We start from the raw sequence: 22,007 nt of genomic DNA, 5'->3' as shown, positions 1-22,007 counted from the left end.
TTACAATTATAAATCAACAAAAAATCGCAACATCTTAATTTTTTGCCCTGTCATTCATAAAGTTGTAATTATTGGAGGAAATCTGTAATTATTGCAGCTGAACATAATAGCTGGCACCCTTATAGTAGTACCATCATAAATGTCCACTGCCACTGTGACACTGGAGCCCATCCCCACCTTCCTTCACAGTACCAACTTAAAATTAAGCATAATTCCCTGCCCCACCCTGAACTTGCTCACTTAAAATGCTTAACCACATTCAAACATCACCCACCTTTTTTTTTTTTTTTTTTTTTTTTTACTCTGGATTTCAATATTACTTTTTTACAAACAATTTTAATTATTTTGCAAAGTTTGGTCATTAAAATGTGAAATAATTCAAAACAATTATTCCTCCAATATTTTCCATAAAATGTAAGGGAACATATTACCTTTCATGACAGCATTTAATAAATGCAGTTTTTACTAAGACTTTGACTTGTGAAAACTACATTTTCATGATATAGGGAAACAAGATTCGGGGAAAAAAAATTAGTTTGTAAAACATGAAAAAATTTATTATTCTGTCAACTAATATCCAATATAAACAATATAAGACAGCTGTACACTTCATGAGAATAAAAATTACAAATCTTTCATATTTCCAGAAGTACATGGCAAACAACAAAATTCAGACAAACTATATCTGGCAAGGGAGACAGTACTTGCAGACTGTGTCTTGTGCAAAAACTGTCATAGAGTTCACACGTAAATACAAAGATGCTTTTCAACACATACAAAATCTTCCCTCCATTTCCATTTGTACATTTGAATGAATGATGGTATATGTAAACCATCAACCTGAAGTTCTTTTTGCACTTCTTCCATAAACACACTTCATAAACTGCACACAGAAGTCAATAGTGCCTCATAACTTGTCTTGTACCAATATTGTGTGCAAGTAGCGAACATCTTCATGCTTAAAATGTGTGTTATTATGGAAGAATATCACACACCAAAAGATAAGCATGGGACCAAGTGAGAGCAAACTGATTCTCTCAAAATGGCTGCAACTGCACTGCTGACTACCACTGTTTTCCTTAGTTAATTGATAACAGTCCTATTTTGCCAAAAGACTTTTACCCACACCAGCCTTCCTTGAATGGCCTGGCACTGTTATGAACTAATACTACCTTCACTTGAATGTCGTCTCATACTCTTGTGATGCTTCCTCCGTTTTTCCCTGTGACGACTGCCAGGGTCCAACTGGGGCCTGAAAGAGCAGATTTCTCACAAATTATTTTTGTAGTTCAGTCCAAAACTAAAAGGACTCCACAACAAACACAACAAAATAAGAAAGGCTTAAGAATTCTTTATGGTTGTGGACATGATACAATGATTTGCCACCATACTTCCAAGAAGCAAAAATAGTTCTCTTTGCTGAAGGTGCAAGTATTTTCCTACTATAGTCAAGTCTAATGAAGAAACTTCAGTACTTAAACAAAATTTTCTTGAAAATAATAGGTAACCTGCAAATGGACTGTCATTGAATTTGGATAAAATACAATGAACGCAACAGCGCCTGACCACACTATTGGAAATAAGGCATGAAGTTAATACAATAACGGAAACATAGTAGTAGCAGTAGTAGCTTTATTCATCCGTAGATCTCTTTTAAATACTAAATTGTGAAGTGTTTACATTGATAACAACATGAACTGGAAGTCACAAGTTAATGTATTTACCCGAGTATAAAACAACCCTGAATGTAATATGAACCCCCCCCCCCCCCCTTTTTAAGAGGTTTCTCAAGAAAAACTTATTTTTAATATATTCTGAGTAATCAAAGTTACAAATTGTTTTATTGACAAAGTATCTGTCTAAAACCTTAGCACTGTAACTATAATAAATTTATGCCATTTATTGATCACCTGCATTTTCATAGTGCAAGAAGAAATAAAATAAACAAAAAAATTGTTACATTAATTTTTATCTTCACAACCTGTTTTTGCTTATAATCCTGTCATCTGGGGTATCACTAATGCTGTTAAATTTGTATGTTTGTTGTTGTAAATATTTGGCTGTTCTTTCCAAATGTATTGTGATTTTTCTATGTGGTGGTTACTACAGGACCTAAGAACACAGCTTTTTTTCCCAAATACGTGTTTGATTTCACTTCTATACTGATGTGAGAACGTTGCTTCCAAACATATCATCTGCCAGTCGCTCTCTCACTTGCTGCCTAGAACCAGCAGCTGATACACCCCCTTTCTTTCCCACCATACCTCACAGTCAGTGTCGACAACACTGCTGTAGGAAGTTAAGTACCATATTTAAGCAGTAGTTCTGAAAAATGTTGGTAGGTGCCGCCACAACTAACTTCTGCTGTCAAATATATGTAGCGCTACACAGGCATGCTTTGCAGGCACAAAGATAAATACTGGCGTCAAAATCTCTGGGTCAGTAAATAAAAAAAATAAAAAAGTGGAAGATGAGATTTTTTACTTTGCCCCGAGTTTCGACCACTGCATTTTCATACATTATCCAACGAAGTAAATACAAATTCCGTATTGTTCATCTTCGAAAGTAGCAGCATTTCAATGTACTACAAAAATCCGACTGGCAAGACTGTTTGGGATGTTTGTCAGTATGGCCAACTCTACATTCTGAACTTTTTCCTACCTGTGAGAAGAGATGGTTGCTAATAGGAACATTTATGAACTGTGAATCACATGCAGTATTCTCTTCACCATAAGAATAATATGAATATAAACATTTTGCCATGTATTCTTTGCTGCTGCTATCTCATTTAAATCCTGTCTGCCTAATAAACTACAAAACTAGAGTGAGACAACAGCAAACGCGGAAGAATATACATAGCATGTCATGTTTATATTCGTATTATTCTTATGCCTAATAATGATCCAGTCAGAAATGAAGCACGGCAATTGGCTAGATTTTTAAATCTAAGATGACTAATTTCTGTGCAGAATGTAATGTACTAAAGAGGTGTCTGTAAAGATTTTCAAACAGAGAAAAATTTTCGCTGAACTCTCATTCAGATCATCATCTATCATATGCAGTCTGTTATTTGGTGCTTGTTGATCATTATCAAAGAAAGCATTAGTGCAAGTAACAACAAATAGCAGTCTCTTGCCATTGTTTCGCTAATGAGACGATTCCTCTCTCTCTCTCTCTCTCTCTCTCTCTCTCTCTCTCTCTCTCTCTCTCTCTCTCTTTTTTTTTTTTTTTTTTTTTTTTTTTTTTTTTTTTTTTTTTTTTTTTTTGTAAGCAGCGGTAGCGTGCACAAAAGCAAGCCGTGCCGCGAGCAGCGACAGGTCGTAAGCATTCATTATCAGAATGCGACAAACAATGCACGACACAGTACAGTAATGCATTTTCAGCTTAGAGTGACGTAAACACCTATAACAAAGAGAACGGCACTTATCAGATCAAAGAAAAATAAGCAATCAATTCAAACCAGACGAAGTACGTGAAAAAGGAAGGGTACCCGTATAAATACAGACGGAGCACCTGACGCATAGCAATGGCTACCTGGTAAAGCTTAACTGCTAAGCTTACGACTCGAACCAAACTACTGTAGCTGTATCGTCATTCATTCGACCTAAATTGTGTCTCATATTACAACGGACCAACTTTCTTTCGATTTGGAGGTGCGGCCTAAACCTTTTCTCTCCCCTTGAATTTCGAGTCTCAAATTTCAGGTGCGGCTTAGATTTGGGGAAATTTTTTTTCCTCAATTTCGAGTCTCATTTTTCAGGTGCGGCTTAGATTTGAGTAAATACGGTAGGCCACTGGCCCGTACCTAGATTTTCACTGTCCAATTTTGAAGTCAATTCAAATGGATTCAGGCAAACTGCGGTTTAAACTTGGTAGATGTTCATAAAAAGCCAAATAGGCAGTACAGATTCCCTTGATTGTCAGGACGCCAAAATCTGCTGCCTGCTCACCATCCCCTCCCCACACTCATCCTAGTTCTCAGCCAAACTGGCATTATTGTTGCCCCCTCCAACCATTCCATAATGCTATGCTTGAGCAACTGTGAAACACAGACTACAATATCTTTTACAGTGCAGGTCATATGAAACAACAAAAACTAATATATAAATAAAAGAGCTCAATGAAGATTAATTTGAATACTCAAACTTTCGCTCATCCCGCGATCTAGTGACATCTGTCGGTGCCATCTCCATGATGGGTCTTGCCACTGTAATTTATTCACACTGTAACAATTACAGTCAGTTTAATATAATTTATTTTGTTGTTTAGACATTTGATTCTGGATTAATTTTATTTCTTGCTTCATCTGAATGTCACCATCCTGATCTACAGCTGACTAAAATGATATAATGCTTTTACTCGGTATTCTAATACATGAACAGCAGCCGAATTTCTCATTTGCAACGTATTTCGTAAATCATTAAAGTCCCTCTTAAACAAGTAAAATATTTACTTGCATTCAGAATCAAGAAAGTTTCCTGATGGACAAAATTTTCCCCTTTCAATATTACTTTTACCAGTACTTGAAAAGTGTCATAAATGTTTGTATACAATATCCATTCAGGTATGAGAACTTTTATAGCAAAACTGTTCAAATCTAGCAAGAGTTCACAAGATGATAGAATTTAATGCTATATCCTCTTGCGTTTCACAAGGCTGTTAAATTTTAAGCAGAGCAACAGATTGTTGCAGTGGCTGATTCATAGTTTCTCATGTATATCTTGCACTGGCACTGCATGAATCAAATGTCACACAGATTGTTTGGGCAAGGTCAATACTGTATCGAGTGTTTTACTGTATTGGGGAAATCATGAGGCTGTTCGAGCACAAGTATCATTTGTCCAACCTACCCTTCTGCATTCTTCAAATTTTTCTGCATGTGACCTCAATACAGCCAAAGCTTGACTTGTAAATGTAAAATGACCCCTTTATCAATCTATTAAATAATGTAACAATTATATATAAAACAAAGATGAGGTGACTTACCGAACAAAAGCGCTGGCAGGTCGATAGACACACAAACAAACAAACACAAACATACACACAAAATTCAAGCTTTCGCAACAAACTTCCCCTCTCCTTCCCTCTTTCCTGATGAGGCAACAGTTTGTTGCGAAAGCTTGAATTTTGTGTGTATGTTTGTGTTTGTCTGTGTGTCTATCGACCTGCCAGCGCTTTTGTTCGGTAAGTCACCTCATCTTTGTTTTTATATATAATTTTTCCCACGTGGAATGTTTCCTTCCATTATATAAATAATGTAACAATTTTGACCTCAGCAGCAACACCTTAACCTGCAAATCTAAAATGACACTATATTTTTTGACTGATGATTTTTGGGAAAAAACGTCGTCTTATAATTGAGTAAATACAGTATATATCTTCTTGAACCTTTAAATCCTGCAACATTTGTGTTCTGATAGTGGAGATGAAAATGCCACAAAACTGACAGTTTTCCTTGTTTTCAGTCACAGATGTTTCAATAGCATCATATTCTGTCGCATTATGCATGACGTTTCAATTTATTACTTCAGAGCTACTAACTCTGTTTGCAAAGATAAATTTCACAGACAGTATCCACATATTGCTCTAAATGCACTTACACAATTATAACAGGCTACCACACATGTTCAGAAGATTTGATGTCACAAACTCTCAGATACCTGAAAAACTGCCGCATTGTGTGTGATGTTGAAATTTATTACTTCTTTGCGACTAACTCTATTCACAACACATATGCTGATGAATGTGCCTACAAAATTGTATCATTTTATAACATACAGATCAGGAGATATGACATCATGAACACTGAGATGCGTGAATGGGAAAAACAATAGCCATCTATGAAGAGACATTGCTGTAGGGACATTTACAAAATCACGTTGTAAACTCGTGAAGTGGCTGTACTTATACATTTTTACATTACACATATTTCTTTGTATGACTGTTTCATAATACCAATGATGTTTTCATGAATACAAAGTAATGAATTTTTTTCAATATTACACAATACGCATGTTTTTGTTTCTAATAGAAAATTGGCAAAATGAATACCTGAGCAGTGCCATGTCAGCAAGTCGTATTACACAACTGTAAAAGACATATTCATGGCTGAATAATTCTCTCGCGTTTCTCAACAATGAGTAGAACTTCACTTTCAGTGCTACCATTATCAGAAACATCGCTCATACTGGATGTTTCTAATGTCAAGCAAATACCTATGAATTCCTTAGTCTTTATTGTTCCTGCTTGCATGCTGGCCTGTGCGCAGCCAGGCACTTGTAGGCACAAGTGGGGAAGGATGAGCAAAAGTCTGACATGGAGGCAGCCAAGCAGCAATGTTGGAGGCTACTGGTAGTTCCGCACTGGCTGGTGAATACATGCAGGCAGGGTCAGCAATGTTGTTAGCACATGCACAGAATGTGTGTCAGAGGACTGTCTGGTGTGTAGCCTACACTAGCTGTGCTTGCCCATGAGCAATCTGAGGGTACCCAGCAGTGCCTGCTCCCTATGGAGCAGTGCTGCACCAGCCCATCTTAGTTATTTCCAACTAGTACGCTCTGAGTGGTTTTCAAATGTTATACCATTTATGCAAAAGTGGGTTTGGCTATAATATTTTGTCAGTAAATTTTGATTATGGGCTTTTCTCTCACATTCGGCTATGAAGTAGCAATAGTTCAAGTTTACAAAAAGGTAATCTAAAATTTTTCACATTTTGTCCTTATTTCCCAACTGACATCTATTATACACATTGCTCAACAGAAGTAAATTTAAAATAACTATTGTCAAATTCTGACCAAAATGAAGTGCACAGTTTCAGAGGAAGCATGCTGATATGTTTGCAACTCTAATGCAGGAATATCAGTTTGACACCTGTTAATTTTTTGTCCCTCTTGTGTACTTTTGATGTTATCATCATCAGCTTCCAAGTTAATGAGCAGGAAGTAATGTCATTATACAGTGCATTTTCAAGATCGTATTTTTGTAAATACACAGGAAAGGATTTCAAATGCGAGTTAAATTTCATACGGCAAAACTGATAGGTTTGTTACCCGCAAGTGAAAATAACATCTCTCATGTCATTCACAGAATCACCCAAATTATAAAGTAATTCACAAAATGCGCAATAGTATATTTTATTTTTGCAGCTACTGTGCAGAAACTGTATTTTCCATTGGTCACTTACCTTTCTCTTTCTTTCCTTTTAAGTTTTCTTGGCTTATCATGTTCCTCATGTTTGTGTCGATGTTTATGGGGGGAGGATCCTTTCTTGTGTCGACTACTGTAATGTACAATTAGCAGCAATTACAACAATGCAAGTATGAAATTTTGAGTAACAGAAGAGACAATGAAAATATTACAGCTAAATAAAAAGAGTTATGCATCAGCACACACTACTTTCAAGCAAACCAATCAGGTAGCAAGAGTGCCAGAGTGCCAAAAGCTCACACTTTATAACAAATGTGGTGTTTCATAAAATTTTGCTGCACATATGTGCAACATATTTCACCCATCTGAAAGATTTATATCACAAGTAGGCACATTAATTATTTTTTAAAACTGGATACAAAGCAAGGAGACACAAACGTAATTCAGGATTTATGTACGATAAATTTTAAGTCATTAAGAGGGCCACTTAGCCTTGACAAACAAAAAGCACTTTAGAAAAATGAAACTTTTTGCACTGTGGGTATTATGGAAATATTAAAACAACATAGCCAACAGCAACCCCCCTCCCCATCACAATTTGCTTCCAATGTAGTAACAGAGTAAAAAGATGCAGCAAACTGAGAAAATTGGCAAAATGAAATTTTCTTTCAAATGGACACTGCATTATTTTTTGTAAAGGCAGTAATCACAGGATTAATTTTTGATACACAACAAAGTTACATGCAAATTCATTTGCAAATAGCAATAAACAACGTAATACACACTCTATTGGTGAAGCAGGTGGAATTCACACAAACATTTATTATCAAGTTAATTTTAGTACTACTTGCTGTCAATAAGCTCAGAGGAATACCTGTTCATTTCAGATTAATGACACACTATGACAGAGCTGCTAAAGAACAGACAAAATAGGTCCAATCTTTTTTGTTTGAATATCAACCAAATACATACACTACTGTCTGGTAAATCAATAACAAAGCTCCACCTTCAGGGTCCTTCTAATATACAGACTACAGAGACAGTTTATCCTGGCATTATATATCATTTCTACTCCCTCCAAGGCACATATTGTTTTGTTTGCATGCTTCTACCCTAACTGTTTGTCCCTCCAAAGGGGTTCTGTGTGTACTTGGAACTCTGTATATTAGGAAGCACTTCATGTCTTTAAGATATGGTTAAAATAAAACACTAGTACTATATCCACTTTGTAGATTGATACTCCACAGGGGGGGTGGGGGTGCTGGGAATGGTGTAATACACAAAATTCCTTAGGGTAATTCACAGTATTCTCCGTGCAGAGCATCAAGTTAAACTGTGTGTATAGTATATGTCTACAAAAAAAGAGATGATTAGTGAAGACATCAGCAATGAGAAACCATGAGAAATAATATCAAAACATTCCAATCCAGCCAACTGCATATCTGAAAATTTCTGGTAAATAATATGACAATAATTCCCACACTACACTTTTAAAAACTTCAAAAAAATGAAAGTAAGGGTTATTGTTCGTGTGTAGCAATTAAAGTCAATAAAAACTTAACAAATAAATTTTATTTTACCCCTATCGCTCAAGTATCCTCACAGAACTCTTTGCAATATAGTACTGTGTCTATAACTCTTCTCAATAGTTCTGAATGAATAAGAAATCAAATCAATATTTATGACAGATGGTACACAGCACATATTCCTTTTTACATATTTGACAAATCAATACCATTGAAAAATCCAGGAAGGAAAGTAGCAGTATTATGAAGAGGATAGTTGCTACTCACCATATACGGAAGATGCTGAGTCGCAGACAGTCACAACAAAAAGACTGTGTGTACTTCCAATGAGGGCCTTGTTGGCAGAAAGCTCACTGACAGTCTTTTTGTTGTGCTTATCTGACTCAGTATCTCTGCTACATGGTGAGTGGCAACTATCCTTTTCATAATATTGTTAAAAATCAATACCATTTTATCTTAAAACACAAGTTTCTATTCTGTCTTCTTTGTACTCTTATTGATTTGACATGAAGTCATATGTTACAGATTTTAAAAGTCTAGCCTCTGCAACTTCTGCACTGTGGATAAACTCAAATTTTAGAGATGAAAACATCAGAAAATTGACTTTTCCTATTTTTGTTCACTAATACTCATGGTATCATATTCTGGGATAGCTCATTGATGAGGAAAGAAGTGTTCATTCCACAGAATCATGTAAAAATAATAGTATCTGGTGTGGTAAAAGCCACATGTATCAAAAAAACTCAGGAAATATCCCTAAACAACAAAATTTTGTCAGATTTCAGATTGACCCTGTACAAACACAAATTGAGTGAATTTGTTGGAGAGTGAAACATGACATGTCAGAAATCATCAAAATAATAAAAGATTGCACCATCCATTGCCAATGTCAATGGTATTTGAATCCTGACAAGTATCATCATCATTCACAGCACATGTACCTATAGCTTTGCAGTTTTCAAAATACTGCAAGCAAATGTAATTTCTGAGCTAACTTACTCATGATATGAAGATAATTCTTAATGAATACCAGGAAATAAAAACATGCTGCATTAACAAAGCAAATGAAAATTATACAAGCACCCACACAGCAGGACCTGCTTCTTTTCTCAAGAGGTATAGCAAAGAGAAGCTTCTCATAATTTTGTCAAACTTTTAAGGTATTTCGAAAAGTTCAACATCCTTTGGGGGGGGGGGGGGGGGGAGAGAGAGAGAGAGAGAGAGAGAGAGAGAGAGAGAGAGAGAGAGAGAGAGAGGGGGGGGGGGGAGGGGGGAGAGAGGTGCATGCATGCGTGTGTGTGTGTGTGTGTGTGTGTGTGTGTGTGTGTGTGTGTGTGTGTGTGTGTGTGTGTGTTAACGGTGTAGTGAAAAGACCGTGGAATGTTCGATCACTTAATTGTGTAAGTAGGTTAGAGAATTTAAAAAATAAAATGGTTAGGTTGAAGTTAGATATAGTGAAAATTAGTGAAGCACAGTGGCAGGAAGCAAATGACTTCTAGTCAGACCTGTACAGGGTTAGCAACACAAAATCAGATAGGAGTAACACAAAAGAAGGCCTAATAATGAAGGAGAAAGTAGGAATACAGGTAAGCTATTAGGAACTGCAAAGTGAGTACATTACTATAGCCAAATAGTAACAACTAGTTCTACAGGTGATTAAGAGGCCATAAGAAAGTATGACGAGATAAAGGAAATTATTCAAACAGTTAAAGGAGATGAAACTTTGTGATGAGTGACTAGAATTCAGCAGAAGGTAAGAGAAGATAAAGGAAGGAAAAATAGGAGAATATGCACCGAGGGAACGAAATAGAATGGAAGCCTTTAAGTAAAACAATGAACAAAGCATAATTTAACCATTGCTAACACTTGGTCTAAGACTCATGAAAGAAGGTTGTATACATGCAGAAGACCCAGGGATATTGGAAGGAATCCAATTGATTATATAATTGAAAGGCACAGATTTTGAAATCAGATTTTAAACTGTAGAATATCTGCAAGTGCAGATGTGAACTCTTGTCCATAGTTTATTACTTATGAATTGCAGACTAAAACTGAAAAAACTGCTAAAAGGTAGGAAATGAAGGAGGTGGGACCTGGATAAGCTGAATGAGCAGAGTTAATGAGAATTTCAGAGGGAGTTTCAGGCAACACAGGCTCAAATCAGCGAAAGAAATTACAACAGAAAACAAATGAGAAGCTTTCACAGATGAAACAGAGAAAGCAACAGAGGGTTACATTGGTAAATGGGCAAGCCCTATCAGAAATTTATCGATAACTCGGGAGATACTGAACTTAGTTAATGAAAGGAGAGAAAAAATGCAGCAAATGAAGAAGGCAAAAGGGAAAACAGATATCTAAAAACTGACGCAGGCAGAGGAGGCAAAATGCCTAAACAAGAATAGCTACAGAACAAATGCAAGGCTGAAGAAGCATTTATAATTAGGAGAGAATGTAGATACCACCAACAGGAGGACTGAAGAGGCCTTTGGAGAAAAGAGAATCAACTGTAGGAATATCGAAAACTCAGATGGCAAGCACTATATACAGAAGGGGGAGGGAGGGGGAGAGGGAGAGGGAGGGAGGGAGGGAGGGAGGGAGGGAGGGAGGGAGAGAGAGAGAGAGAGAGAGAGAGAGAGAGAGAGAGAGAGAGAGCAGCTCAAAGGTAAAAGGAATATATAAAGGAGCTCTACAATGGAAATGAACTTGTACACAATATTACAGAAAGAGAAGATGAAGTAGATAAAGCTAACAATGGCTATATGAACAGCAAGAAAAATTTGATAAAGCACTGAAAGAACTAGGTCATACCCTCAGAATTACTGAGAGCCTTGGAAGAGCCAGCCACGACAAAACCGTCCCACCTGGCGTACAAGATATAACCCTTTCATTACTGGAATATTTTTGTTTTAATGTTATGAACTTCTAGTTCAATTTGATTTATAGTCTACAATAAGGTCAAAACAAAGAAAATAAAAGAAAAAACCAAAATTGTATGGGTTAAGGTCTACGTATACAACATATGCTGTATGCTTCTCAAGTATTTTGTATTTATCTCGTCCCATTATAATTAAATACTTTACTATTCATTAACGTGTATAACAGAATACAAACACATATAATTAACGCAAGTCACACGCTAACAATTATTGACAAATCAGGATTAACATGTAATATACTAATATAATATTACCTGTTTGTGCGAAACTTTGTTATTCATTCACGTATAAACTAGAATATAAATTTAAATAATTAATTAAAGTCACTCAAAAACAATCATTGACAAATTGTTAACAGATTAAGAGCGCCATTACCTTTGTGTATGTAACTGTTTGAAACTAATGATATTAATATAATAGAGGGAAACAATCCACGTGGGAAAAATTTTATCAAAAAACAAAGATGATGTGACTTACCAAACGAAAGCGCTGGCAGGTCGAAAGACACACAAACAAACACAAACATACACACAAAATTCAAGCTTTCGCAACAAACTGTTGCCTCATCAGGAAAGAGGGAAGGAGAGGGAAAGACGAAAGGATGTGGGTTTTAAGGGAGAGGGTAAGGAGTCATTCCAATCCCGGGAGTGGAAAGACTTACCTTATATGTCTGCTTGTGTCTGTATATGTGTGGATGGATATGTGTGTGTGTGTGCGCGAGTATACCCGTCCTTTTTCCCCCTAAGGTAAGTCTTTCCGCTCCCGGGATTGGAATGACTCCTTACCCTCTCCCTTAAAACCCACATCCTTTCGTCTTTCCCTCTCCTTCCCTCTTTCCTGATGAGGCAACAGTTTGTTGCGAAAGCTCGAATTTTGTGTGTATGTTTGTGTTTGTTTGTGTGTCTTTCGACCTGCCAGCGCTTTCGTTTCGTAAGTCACATCATCTTTGTTTTTTGATAACTGTTTGAAACAATATCTGTACTTCAAAGGACATAAATAAACATTGTGTTTCGCACAACAGGTTTTGCTTCTGCCACTACATGAAGTCAGTTACATATCTGTAGAGAAGTTAGGTTATCAATAACTGGAAAATGATCATAACAATCCAGTCGTTTGTCATTGTAAGAAGCAGGGGCAGAAGGATTGTAGTACTAGGATCTTTTAGGTTCTTCCGGCTCAATTTCATCCTCAAGTTTGGCTGTCTCAGTCATTTCTTCATGGGAGATGCCTTTACAACTGAAATTTCATCAAGTCTTTAATATCTTTCTGTGGAATTTTATTTATTTATTTGCCACTACTCTGTATTCCATCGAGCCTCTCACTGCAGCTATTACTTAAGCGTGCTTAAAAGAAATCTCTAAACTCCTTACTCACCTGATTAATTACAGCATTAGAGAATACATGCATCCAACGGTTCTAAAAATGAGTGTAATGCAACCAATGTATAAAAAGGGAAGTAAGGAAGATGTCTCCAACTATAGACCAATATCATTAATTCCCACTTTTAGTAAGATATTCGAAAGTATTATCCTTTATCAGCCAAGTGCCTTTTTCACAAAACATAAACTGCTGCTTGTAGATTTGCAGCATGGCTTCAGAAAACAGCTAAGTCGAACCACAGCAGTTACACAGTTCATCCATGAAGTTTACTGTCTGTTGGACCAGAAGATGCAGATTGCAGGTATATTTTTGGACCTGACAAGAGCATTTGATACGGTAAACCATAGGGTACCTCTTAAAAAGCTAAAATCTTATTGTATTGGGGATCAAGCCAAGAATCTTCTAACCACATACCTGCTAAATTGCACGCAAAGCACTAAATTGACATACAAACTAGATAATAAAATCATGAACTCCCAGTCCACCAGTGAACCTCTATTACAAGGTGTAACACATGGCTCAATCCTTGGACCCTTTCTCTTCCTTATACATATTAACGACATTGCACAACCCATTAACTCCCATATTGTAAGCTATGCAGATGACACATCAATCATATTCTATGGAAGTGAATCTAATGAGCTAGAATCTCTTGCTACTAGTGGTGTAACAGAAGTAATAAAATACTTCAATGATCAGGGACTCAAGGTGAATGTCTTCAAATATCAACTACTGAATTTAAAACAGGCAGTTCTCATAACAACAATATGAATGGTGTGTAATATCTCTGCAACAGAAAATGGTAACTGTAAATTCCAGGGTGTGTATGTTGATGAAAATTTGCGGTGGATATACCACATTAATTCCGTATGCGGTAAAGTCAGTAGTGCCATGTATCTCCTCAGCCAGCTTGCAAAGATAGTTCCCAGCCAAGCACTGAAATTAGTATATTATGGAACACTTTACCCCTTTCTCAATTATGGAATTGAACTATGGGGCTGTGCAGCTGATGTATATTTAAAAAGAATACTACTACTGCTACAGAAAAGAACAAAGACATATATATGGGATGGGACATAGAGATTCATGTCGTGAAGTGTTTGTGCAGCACAAATATCTGGCAATATATTCTCTGTACATCTTCAAAATAGTTGTATTTTTTATAAGTCCACCAACAGAAGCTATCAACGGCAGTGATGTACATGATCACAACACTAGAACAAAGTGTAACCATTTCCGTAACAGAACAACGTTAAAAATGACTGATAGAAGTACATATATCAGTGGTTTGATTTGGTATAACAAGCTACCAAACGCTCTAAGAAAGTACATGGGAAATGTTTTTAAAACAAAATTAAAATCTTTTCTAATAGAAAAATGTTTATATTCTTTCAACGAATTTTAAGATAGTGATTGTAACATGAGGCATTAGCATATCACTTATAATGTGATAAATGTAAAAAACAGACATAAGAAGCAAAAGCTACAGAACATAGTGTGTTTTATAAATGTAAATATAACCATAGTATTAAGTCTGACATTCGCAAAAGCCATCAATACGATAGCTCCACGCAAAGAAAATGTAAATAAATAAATAAAAAGCTAAGCTGAGGGGGTCGAGAATGACCTTCACAATCCATTTCTATGTACTGCACAAAGTATGGGAACACTCCAATTGTCAATTAGAGATGTCCTCCCCACCCACTGCTTTATTATATCTGTGCGCAAGAGAGGGACATTATATATAAACAAAGATGATGTGACTTACCAAACGAAAGTGCTGGCAGGTCGATAGACACAAAAACAAACACAAACATACACACAAAATTCAAGCTTTCGCAACAAACGGTTGCTTCATCAGGAAAGAGGGAAGGAGAGGGAAAGACGAAAGGATGTGGGTTTTAAGGGAAAGGGTAAGGAGTCATTCCAATCCCGGGAGCGGAAAGACTTACCTTAGGGGGAAAAATGGACAGGTATACACTCGCACACACACATATCCATCCGCACATACACAGACACAAGCAGACATTTGTAAAGGCAAAGAGTTTGGGCAGAGATGTCAGTCGAGGCGGAAGTGCAGAGGCAAAGATGTTGTTGAAAGACAGGTGAGGTATGAGCGGCGGCAACTTGAAATTAGCGGAGGTTGAGGCCTGGCGGATAACGAGAAGAGAGGATATACTGAAGGGCAAGTTCCCATCTCCGGAGTTCTGACAGGTTGGTGTTAGTGGGAAGTATCCAGATAACCCAGATGGTGTAACACTGTGCCAAGATGTGCTGGCCGTGCACCAAGGCATGTTTAGCCACAGGGTGATCCTCATTACCAACAAGCAACAGTACCTCCATTATGACAGCTGCCACCCATTCCACATGAAACGGTCCCTTCCCTACAGCCTAGGACTTCGTGGCAAACGAATCTGCTCCAGTCCGGAATCCCTGAACCATTACACCAACAACCTGAAAACAGCTTTCACATCCCGCAACTACCCTCCCGACCTGGTACAGAAACAAATAACCAGAGCCACTTCCTCATCCCCTCAAACCCAGAACCTCCCACAGAAGAACCACAAAAGTGCCCCACTTGTGACAGGATACTTTCCGGACTGGATCAGACTCTGAATGTGGCTTTCCAGCAGGGATACGACCACCTCAAATCCTGCCCTGAAATGAGATCCATCCTTCATGGAATCCTCCCCACTCCACCAAGAGTGTCTTTCCGCCACGCACCTAACCTTCGTAACCTCTTAGTTCATCCCTATGAAATCCCCAAACCACCTTCCTTACCCTCTGGCTCCTACCCTTGTAACCGCCCCCGGTGTAAAAACTGTCCAATGCACCCTCCCACCACCACCTAATCCAGTTCTGTAACCCGGAAGGTGTACACGATCAAAGGCAATGCCACGTGTTAAAGCACCCACGTGATTTACCAACTGACCTGCCTACACTGTGAAGTTTTCTATGTGGGAATGACCAGCAAAAAATTATCCCATCTCCTGGTTTCCCACCTCCGGAAAGGCAACTCACTCACCCTTCACAACCTTTCCAGCAAACCTCAACCTCCTCTCATTGCACACAAACCCAGTCTCTCCCATCCACTCAATCTCCCACTTCCAGCTCCACTCCCTCCAAAACCTCAAAATTCCAATCAACGCAATCTGGAACCACAACACCCCAATTCAGTAGTTAACCATTCCTCCAAACCTCTCTCCCAATCCGAAACCTCTGTCCTATCCAAAGGCCTCACCTTCAGCCCCACTCTCAGATTCAACCAAACAGCCCTTGTCAAAGATTTACTGTCCTACACCCGTACTCTCTGCTGGAAATATCACTTTGCCACGAAGAAAAATGATCCTAATCCTACTCCTAATGATCCAACTCCCCAAGCCACTATCTACACAAGCCCTGCCTGGAACAGTTCCGTCCTCCATCACAGCGGGACCCACCTCCTCTTCCTCAAAATCACCCTCTCCAAACCTTCCAGGAATTTCTGACTTCCAGCCTTGCTTCTCAATCCTTCTTAAAAAAACCTTAATCCTACTCCCAACATCACCACTGCTGAAGCCCAAGCTATCCGTGATCTTAAGGCTGACTGATCCATCGTCATTCTTCCGGCGGACAAGGGTTCCACGACCGTGGTACTTGATCGTCGGGAGTATGTGGCTGAGGGACTGCGTCAGCTTTCAGACAACACCACATACAAAGTTTGCCAAGGTAATCCCATTCCTGATGTCCAGGCAGAGCTTCAAAGAATCCTCAGAACCTTAGGCCCCCTACAAAACCTTTCACCTGACTCCATCAACCTCCTGACCCCACCGACACCCCGCACCCCTACCTTCTACCTTCTTCCTAAAATCCACAAACCCAATCATCCCGGCCGCCCCATTGTAGCTGGTTACCAAGCCCCCACAGAACATATCTCTGCCTACGTAGATCAACACCTTCAACCCATTACATGCAGTCTCCCATCCTTCATCAAAGACACCAACCACTTTCTCGAACGCCTGGAATCCTTACCCAATCTATTACCTCCGGAAACCAGCCTCGTAACCATTGATGCCACTTCCTTACACACAAATATTCCGCACGTCCAGGGCCTCGCTGCGATGGAGCACTTCCTTTCACGCCGATCACCTGCCACCCTACCTAAAACCTCTTTCCTCATTATCTTAGCCAGCTTCATCCTGACCCACAACTTCTTCACTTTTGAAGGCCAGACATACCAACAATTAAAGGGAACAGCCATGGGTACCAGGATGGCCCCCTCATACGCCAACCTATTCATGGGTCGCTTAGAGGAAGCCTTCTTGGTTACCCAGGCCTGCCAACCCAAAGTTTGGTACAGATTTATTGATGACATCTTCATGATCTGGACTCACAGTGAAGAAGAACTCCAGAATTTCCTCTCCAACCTGAACTCCTTTGGTTCCATCAGATTCACCTGGTCCTACTCCAAATCCCATGCCACTTTCCTTGACGTTGACCTCCATCTGTCCAACGGCCAGCTTCACACGTCCATCCACATCAAACCCCCCAACAAGCAACAGTACCTCCATAATGACAGCTGCCACCCATTCCACATCAAATGGTCCCTTCCCTATAGCCTAGGACTTCGTGGCAAACGAATCTGCTCCAGTCCCGAATCCCTGAACCATTACACCAACAACCTGAAAACAGCTTTCACATCCCGCAACTACCCTCCCGACCTGGTACAGAAACAAATAACCAGAGCCACTTCCTCATCCCCTCAAACCCAGAACCTCCCACAGAAGAACCACAAAACTGCCCCACTTGTGACAGGATACTTTCCGGGACTGGATCAGACGCTGAATGTGGCTCTACAGCAGGGATACGACTTCCTCAAATCCTGCCCTGAAATGAGATCCATCCTTCATGAAATCCTCCCCACTCCACCAAGAGTGTCTTTCTGCCGTCCACCTAACCTTCGTAACCTCTTAGTTCATCCCTATGAAATCCCCAAACCACCTTCCCTACCCTCTGGCTCCTACCCCTGTAACCGCCCCCGGTGTAAAAACTGTCCAATGCACCCTCCCACCACCACCTACTCCAGTCCTGTACCCCGGAAGGTGTACACGATCAAAGGCAGAGCCACGTGTTAAAGCACCCACGTGATTTACCAACTGACCTGCCTACACTGTGAAGCTTTCTATGTGGGAATGACCAGCAACAAATTGTCCATTCGCATGAATGGACACAGGCAGATAGTGTTTGTTGGTAATGAGGATCACCCTGTGGCTAAACATGCCTTGGTGCACGGCCAGCACATCTTGGCACAGTGTTACACCGTCCAGGTTATCTGGATACTTCCCACTAACACCAACCTGTCAGAACTCCGGAGATGGGAACTTGCCCTTCAGTATATCCTCTCTTCTCGTTATCCGCCAGGCCTCAACCTCTGCTAATTTCAAGTTGCCGTCGCTCATACCTCACCTGTCTTTCAACAACATCTATGCCTCTGTACTTCCGCCTCGACTGACATCTCTGCCCAAACTCTTTGTCTTTGAATATGTCTGTATATGTGTGGATGGATATGTGTGTGTGTGAGCGCGAGTGTATACCCGTCCTTTTCCCCCCCCCCCTAAGGTAAGTCTTTCCGCTCCCGGGATTGGAATGACTCCTTACCCTCTCCCTTAAAACCCACATCCTTTCGTCTATCCCTCTCCTTTCCTCTTTCCTGGCGAGGCAACCGTTGGTTGCGAAAGCTAGAATTTTGTGTGTATGTTTGTGTTTGTTTGTGTGTCTATCGACCTGCCAGTGCTTTCATTTGGTACGTCACAACATCTTTGTTTTTACATATTTTCTGCACTAGTCTTCCACCTTGCACTCTAGGTGAAGTCCAGAACATATAGATGCCATTACCACCCAACCAATATCTATCCATTGAAGTTGAACTATTCTGTCGTCTCTCTGTTCAGGCTGTACTTATTCTTGGATCATACTAATTATTAAACTGAAATCAAAGAAATGCTTAAGCTCAACATGATTCGTAAGCAACGATTTGCCCCTTTTTTGCTATTGTATACATATCAGTGAATTCTGATGCAGAAGTAAAGATGTCTTCTGAGAAATACTGAGACCAGTGCTGCAAAGTGCGTTTCAACATCACTCGAACCCGAAAGGAAAATGTCATATTACCAACATGTGATGTGTGCCGTGATATTTGAAATATTAACAGAATATACTAATGTACTTCACCTCTATACTGGTACCATCTGCAAAAAGAGAACTCTTCTCAACAAAATCCTTCTCTCACGTAACCACCTGTCACTGCGTCACCTCAATTTATAAAGCTGAGGATTCCGTTCATGAGACTCTTTTTAGAATTATACATTGTTATGAACATGCACCAAGAGATTGATTGGAAGAAATGTTTCCAATTCATTACTGCATTTGAGACAAGTTTCATCATCACTGCCTTCTTCCAAAGATGTTTCTTTTGTATCATTCACCAGCAGTTGTAATAGAAATCAACATTAGTGAAGTCATCTTCAGACAAATCACTGTTGTCTAACATTTTGTTCAAAATATTAAGTATTTTACTTTCAGACAAAATACATTTTGATGTTACTGAAGTGAAAACAATAATATCCCACTTACAAAAAAAAAAAAAAAAAAAAAAAAAATTTAATGTGAAAGTTAACTTTCACAATTCTTAGCTCAGAATTAATACCAGTACTATTGTGCAGTTGAATGATAAGAATGGTAAAATCTAAACAAAATGTGAACCCCCACAATAGTGTTGGTCATTATTTACTACACAAGAACTATCAAATTTGAACAGAAATATGAAGAACAGTTTTAGTTATTACACCTACTTTGATAAGAAAATGTTAATATTGTCGTTCTTTTAAGCACTATAATGAAAAATAATGAAACATCTTGTCTTGGTCTTACAAGAATGGACGTGAGTCAATGTGAGCCATAGATGCGAAAACAAGTCAAGAAAATATTACTAACTGACCCATCAAATGAAAGGGATATGAAACAGGCAAAATACCCTCAGACTTCAGAATGAATGTAATAATTGGCATTCCAAAGAAAGCAGGTGCTGGCACCACAAACCTTGCCAAACTATCAGATTAATAAGTCACGCTTGCAATACATTGACATGGATCACTTAGGAAAGACTGAAAAACTGGTAGAAGTCAATCTCAAAGAAGATCAGTTTGAGTTCCAGAGAAATGGAGGAACACATGAGAGAATAATGACCCTACAACTTATAAGTTAACGAAAGGCACACCTGCAGTTACCGCTTTTGTAGATTTCGAAAAAGTTTTTGACAATGTTGACTGGAATACACTCTTTAAAATGTTGATGGTAGCTTGGATCAAATACAGGGAGCAAAATGTTATTTACTACTTGTAGAGAATCCACGCTGCATTTATACAAGTTGGACATGAAAGGGAAGCCATAGTTGAGAAGTGATAGAGACAGGATTGTAGCCTATCCTTGAGGTTATTCAATCTGCACACTAATTTTGAAGGAAAGCAAGGGTACATCTGGAAAGAGCATTAAAGCTCAAGGAGAAGAAATAAAAACCTTTCAGTTTGCAGATGACACCGTAATTCTATCCAGTGGCTATAGTCTTGGAATAGTAGTTGAATGGGAGATGCCGTCTTGAAAAAAGATTATACGATGAACATCAACAAAAGTAAAACAAAGGTAATGAAACATGACAAAACCGATCAGGCGGTGCTGAAGAAATTAGTTTAGGAAGTGAGACATTCAAAGTAGTAGATGAGGTTTTGTTATTGGGGCAGCATAAAACTGTCGATAGCTAAAATATGGAAGATATAAAATGCAAACTGGCTACAGCAAGAATGGATTTTCTGAAACAGAAAAATTCATTGACATCTAATACAAATTTAAGTCAGATGTGGACAGCAGGCAATTCAGACAAGAGGGGAATATAAGCTTTTGATATGTGGTGCCACAGAAGATTCAATGTTGGAGGAAGGTTCCTGTAGAAGGTAAATACTCTAGAATTAAAGGAGACATGCTATTTGCAGCAAGTTGGCTGGTTGTGATGGGGATAGTGTGGGCAGTGGGAGAGACTGGGGGAGGGGGAGGGGGGGAGTGGCTGTTGGCTAGGAGGGAGATCCGTTTGCCATCTAGGAATGGACGAGAGGGGGGCAGATATAGCTGCAGCACCTGACGGGAAGTGGCACATGCTGAAGGTAATGAGGGGACGTAAACTGGGAGGGGTGACAGGGTAGAGTAATGAGAAACTGTTGGCTGGAGGCTGTGTGGACAATGGGTTACCTGAGACTGAGGCCAGGACTGTTATGGGAAAGTAGGATACGTTGTAAGGGCAACTCCCATCTGCGAAGTTCAGAGAAGATGGTGGTGGAGGAAAGGATCCCGGGGGTTTGGGTTGCGAAGCAGCCATGAAATTAAGCGTGTTGTATTCAGCAGCATGTTGTGCCATCAGGTGGTCAACTTTGTTCCTGAAAACAGTTGGCAGTGGCCATTCATCCTGGTGGACAGCTGGTTGGTAGTCATACCGACATAAAAGACTGTACAGTGTTCGCATTAGAGTTGGTATACGACATGGCTGCTTTCACAGGTGGCCTAGCCTCTGAAGGGGTCAGATAAGCCTGCGACAGAACTGGAGTGGGTGGTTTGAAGTGTGTGGTTTGGGCAGGTCTTGCACCTAGGTCTGCCACAGGGATCTCTGTGCCATGTCATATATCAACTCTGTTGCAATACTGCAAAGCCTTTTGTATTGCTATGACTGCCAACAAGCTGTCCACGAGGATGAATGCTCTTCATCAAACTGTTGTCAAAAACAAAGCTGACCACCTGTTGGCACAACATACAGCTGAGCACACCATGCTCAGTTTCAATGGTTGCTTCAAAACCTAAGCCATCTGGATCCTTCCCTCCATAACCATATTCTCTGAACTATGCAGATACGAGTTACACTTACAACACATCCTCCGCTCCCATAATTGTTCTAGCCTCAATCTCAGGTAACCCATTGTCTCTGCACCCTCCACCCAAC

The 22,007-nt window shown here is 39.3% G+C and overlaps 1 protein-coding gene across 2 annotated transcripts in view; it reads right to left on the bottom strand.

Moving 5' to 3' along the window:
- Positions 1–539: 539 nt before the first annotated feature.
- The window catches only part of LOC124545413 (splicing factor, suppressor of white-apricot homolog), a 162,098-nt gene continuing 140,630 nt past the window's right edge, over positions 540–22,007 (bottom strand). For both annotated transcript variants that reach the window (XM_047124331.1, XM_047124332.1), the window contains exons 14-15: positions 7,184–7,279; positions 540–1,252 (exon numbers count right to left, since the gene is read on the bottom strand). In XM_047124331.1, the coding sequence (XP_046980287.1) occupies positions 1,156–1,252; positions 7,184–7,279 (193 nt within the window). In that variant the 3' untranslated portion in view covers positions 540–1,155. The remainder of the gene's footprint in view (positions 1,253–7,183; positions 7,280–22,007) is intronic.

This window comes from Schistocerca americana, chromosome 8 (genome assembly GCF_021461395.2).
Source record: "Schistocerca americana isolate TAMUIC-IGC-003095 chromosome 8, iqSchAmer2.1, whole genome shotgun sequence".
In the NCBI taxonomy this organism is placed as follows: Eukaryota; Metazoa; Arthropoda; class Insecta; order Orthoptera; family Acrididae; genus Schistocerca; species Schistocerca americana.
The sequence above is the reverse complement of the archived record's forward strand: the minus strand, read 5'-3'. Positions and strand labels throughout refer to the sequence as shown.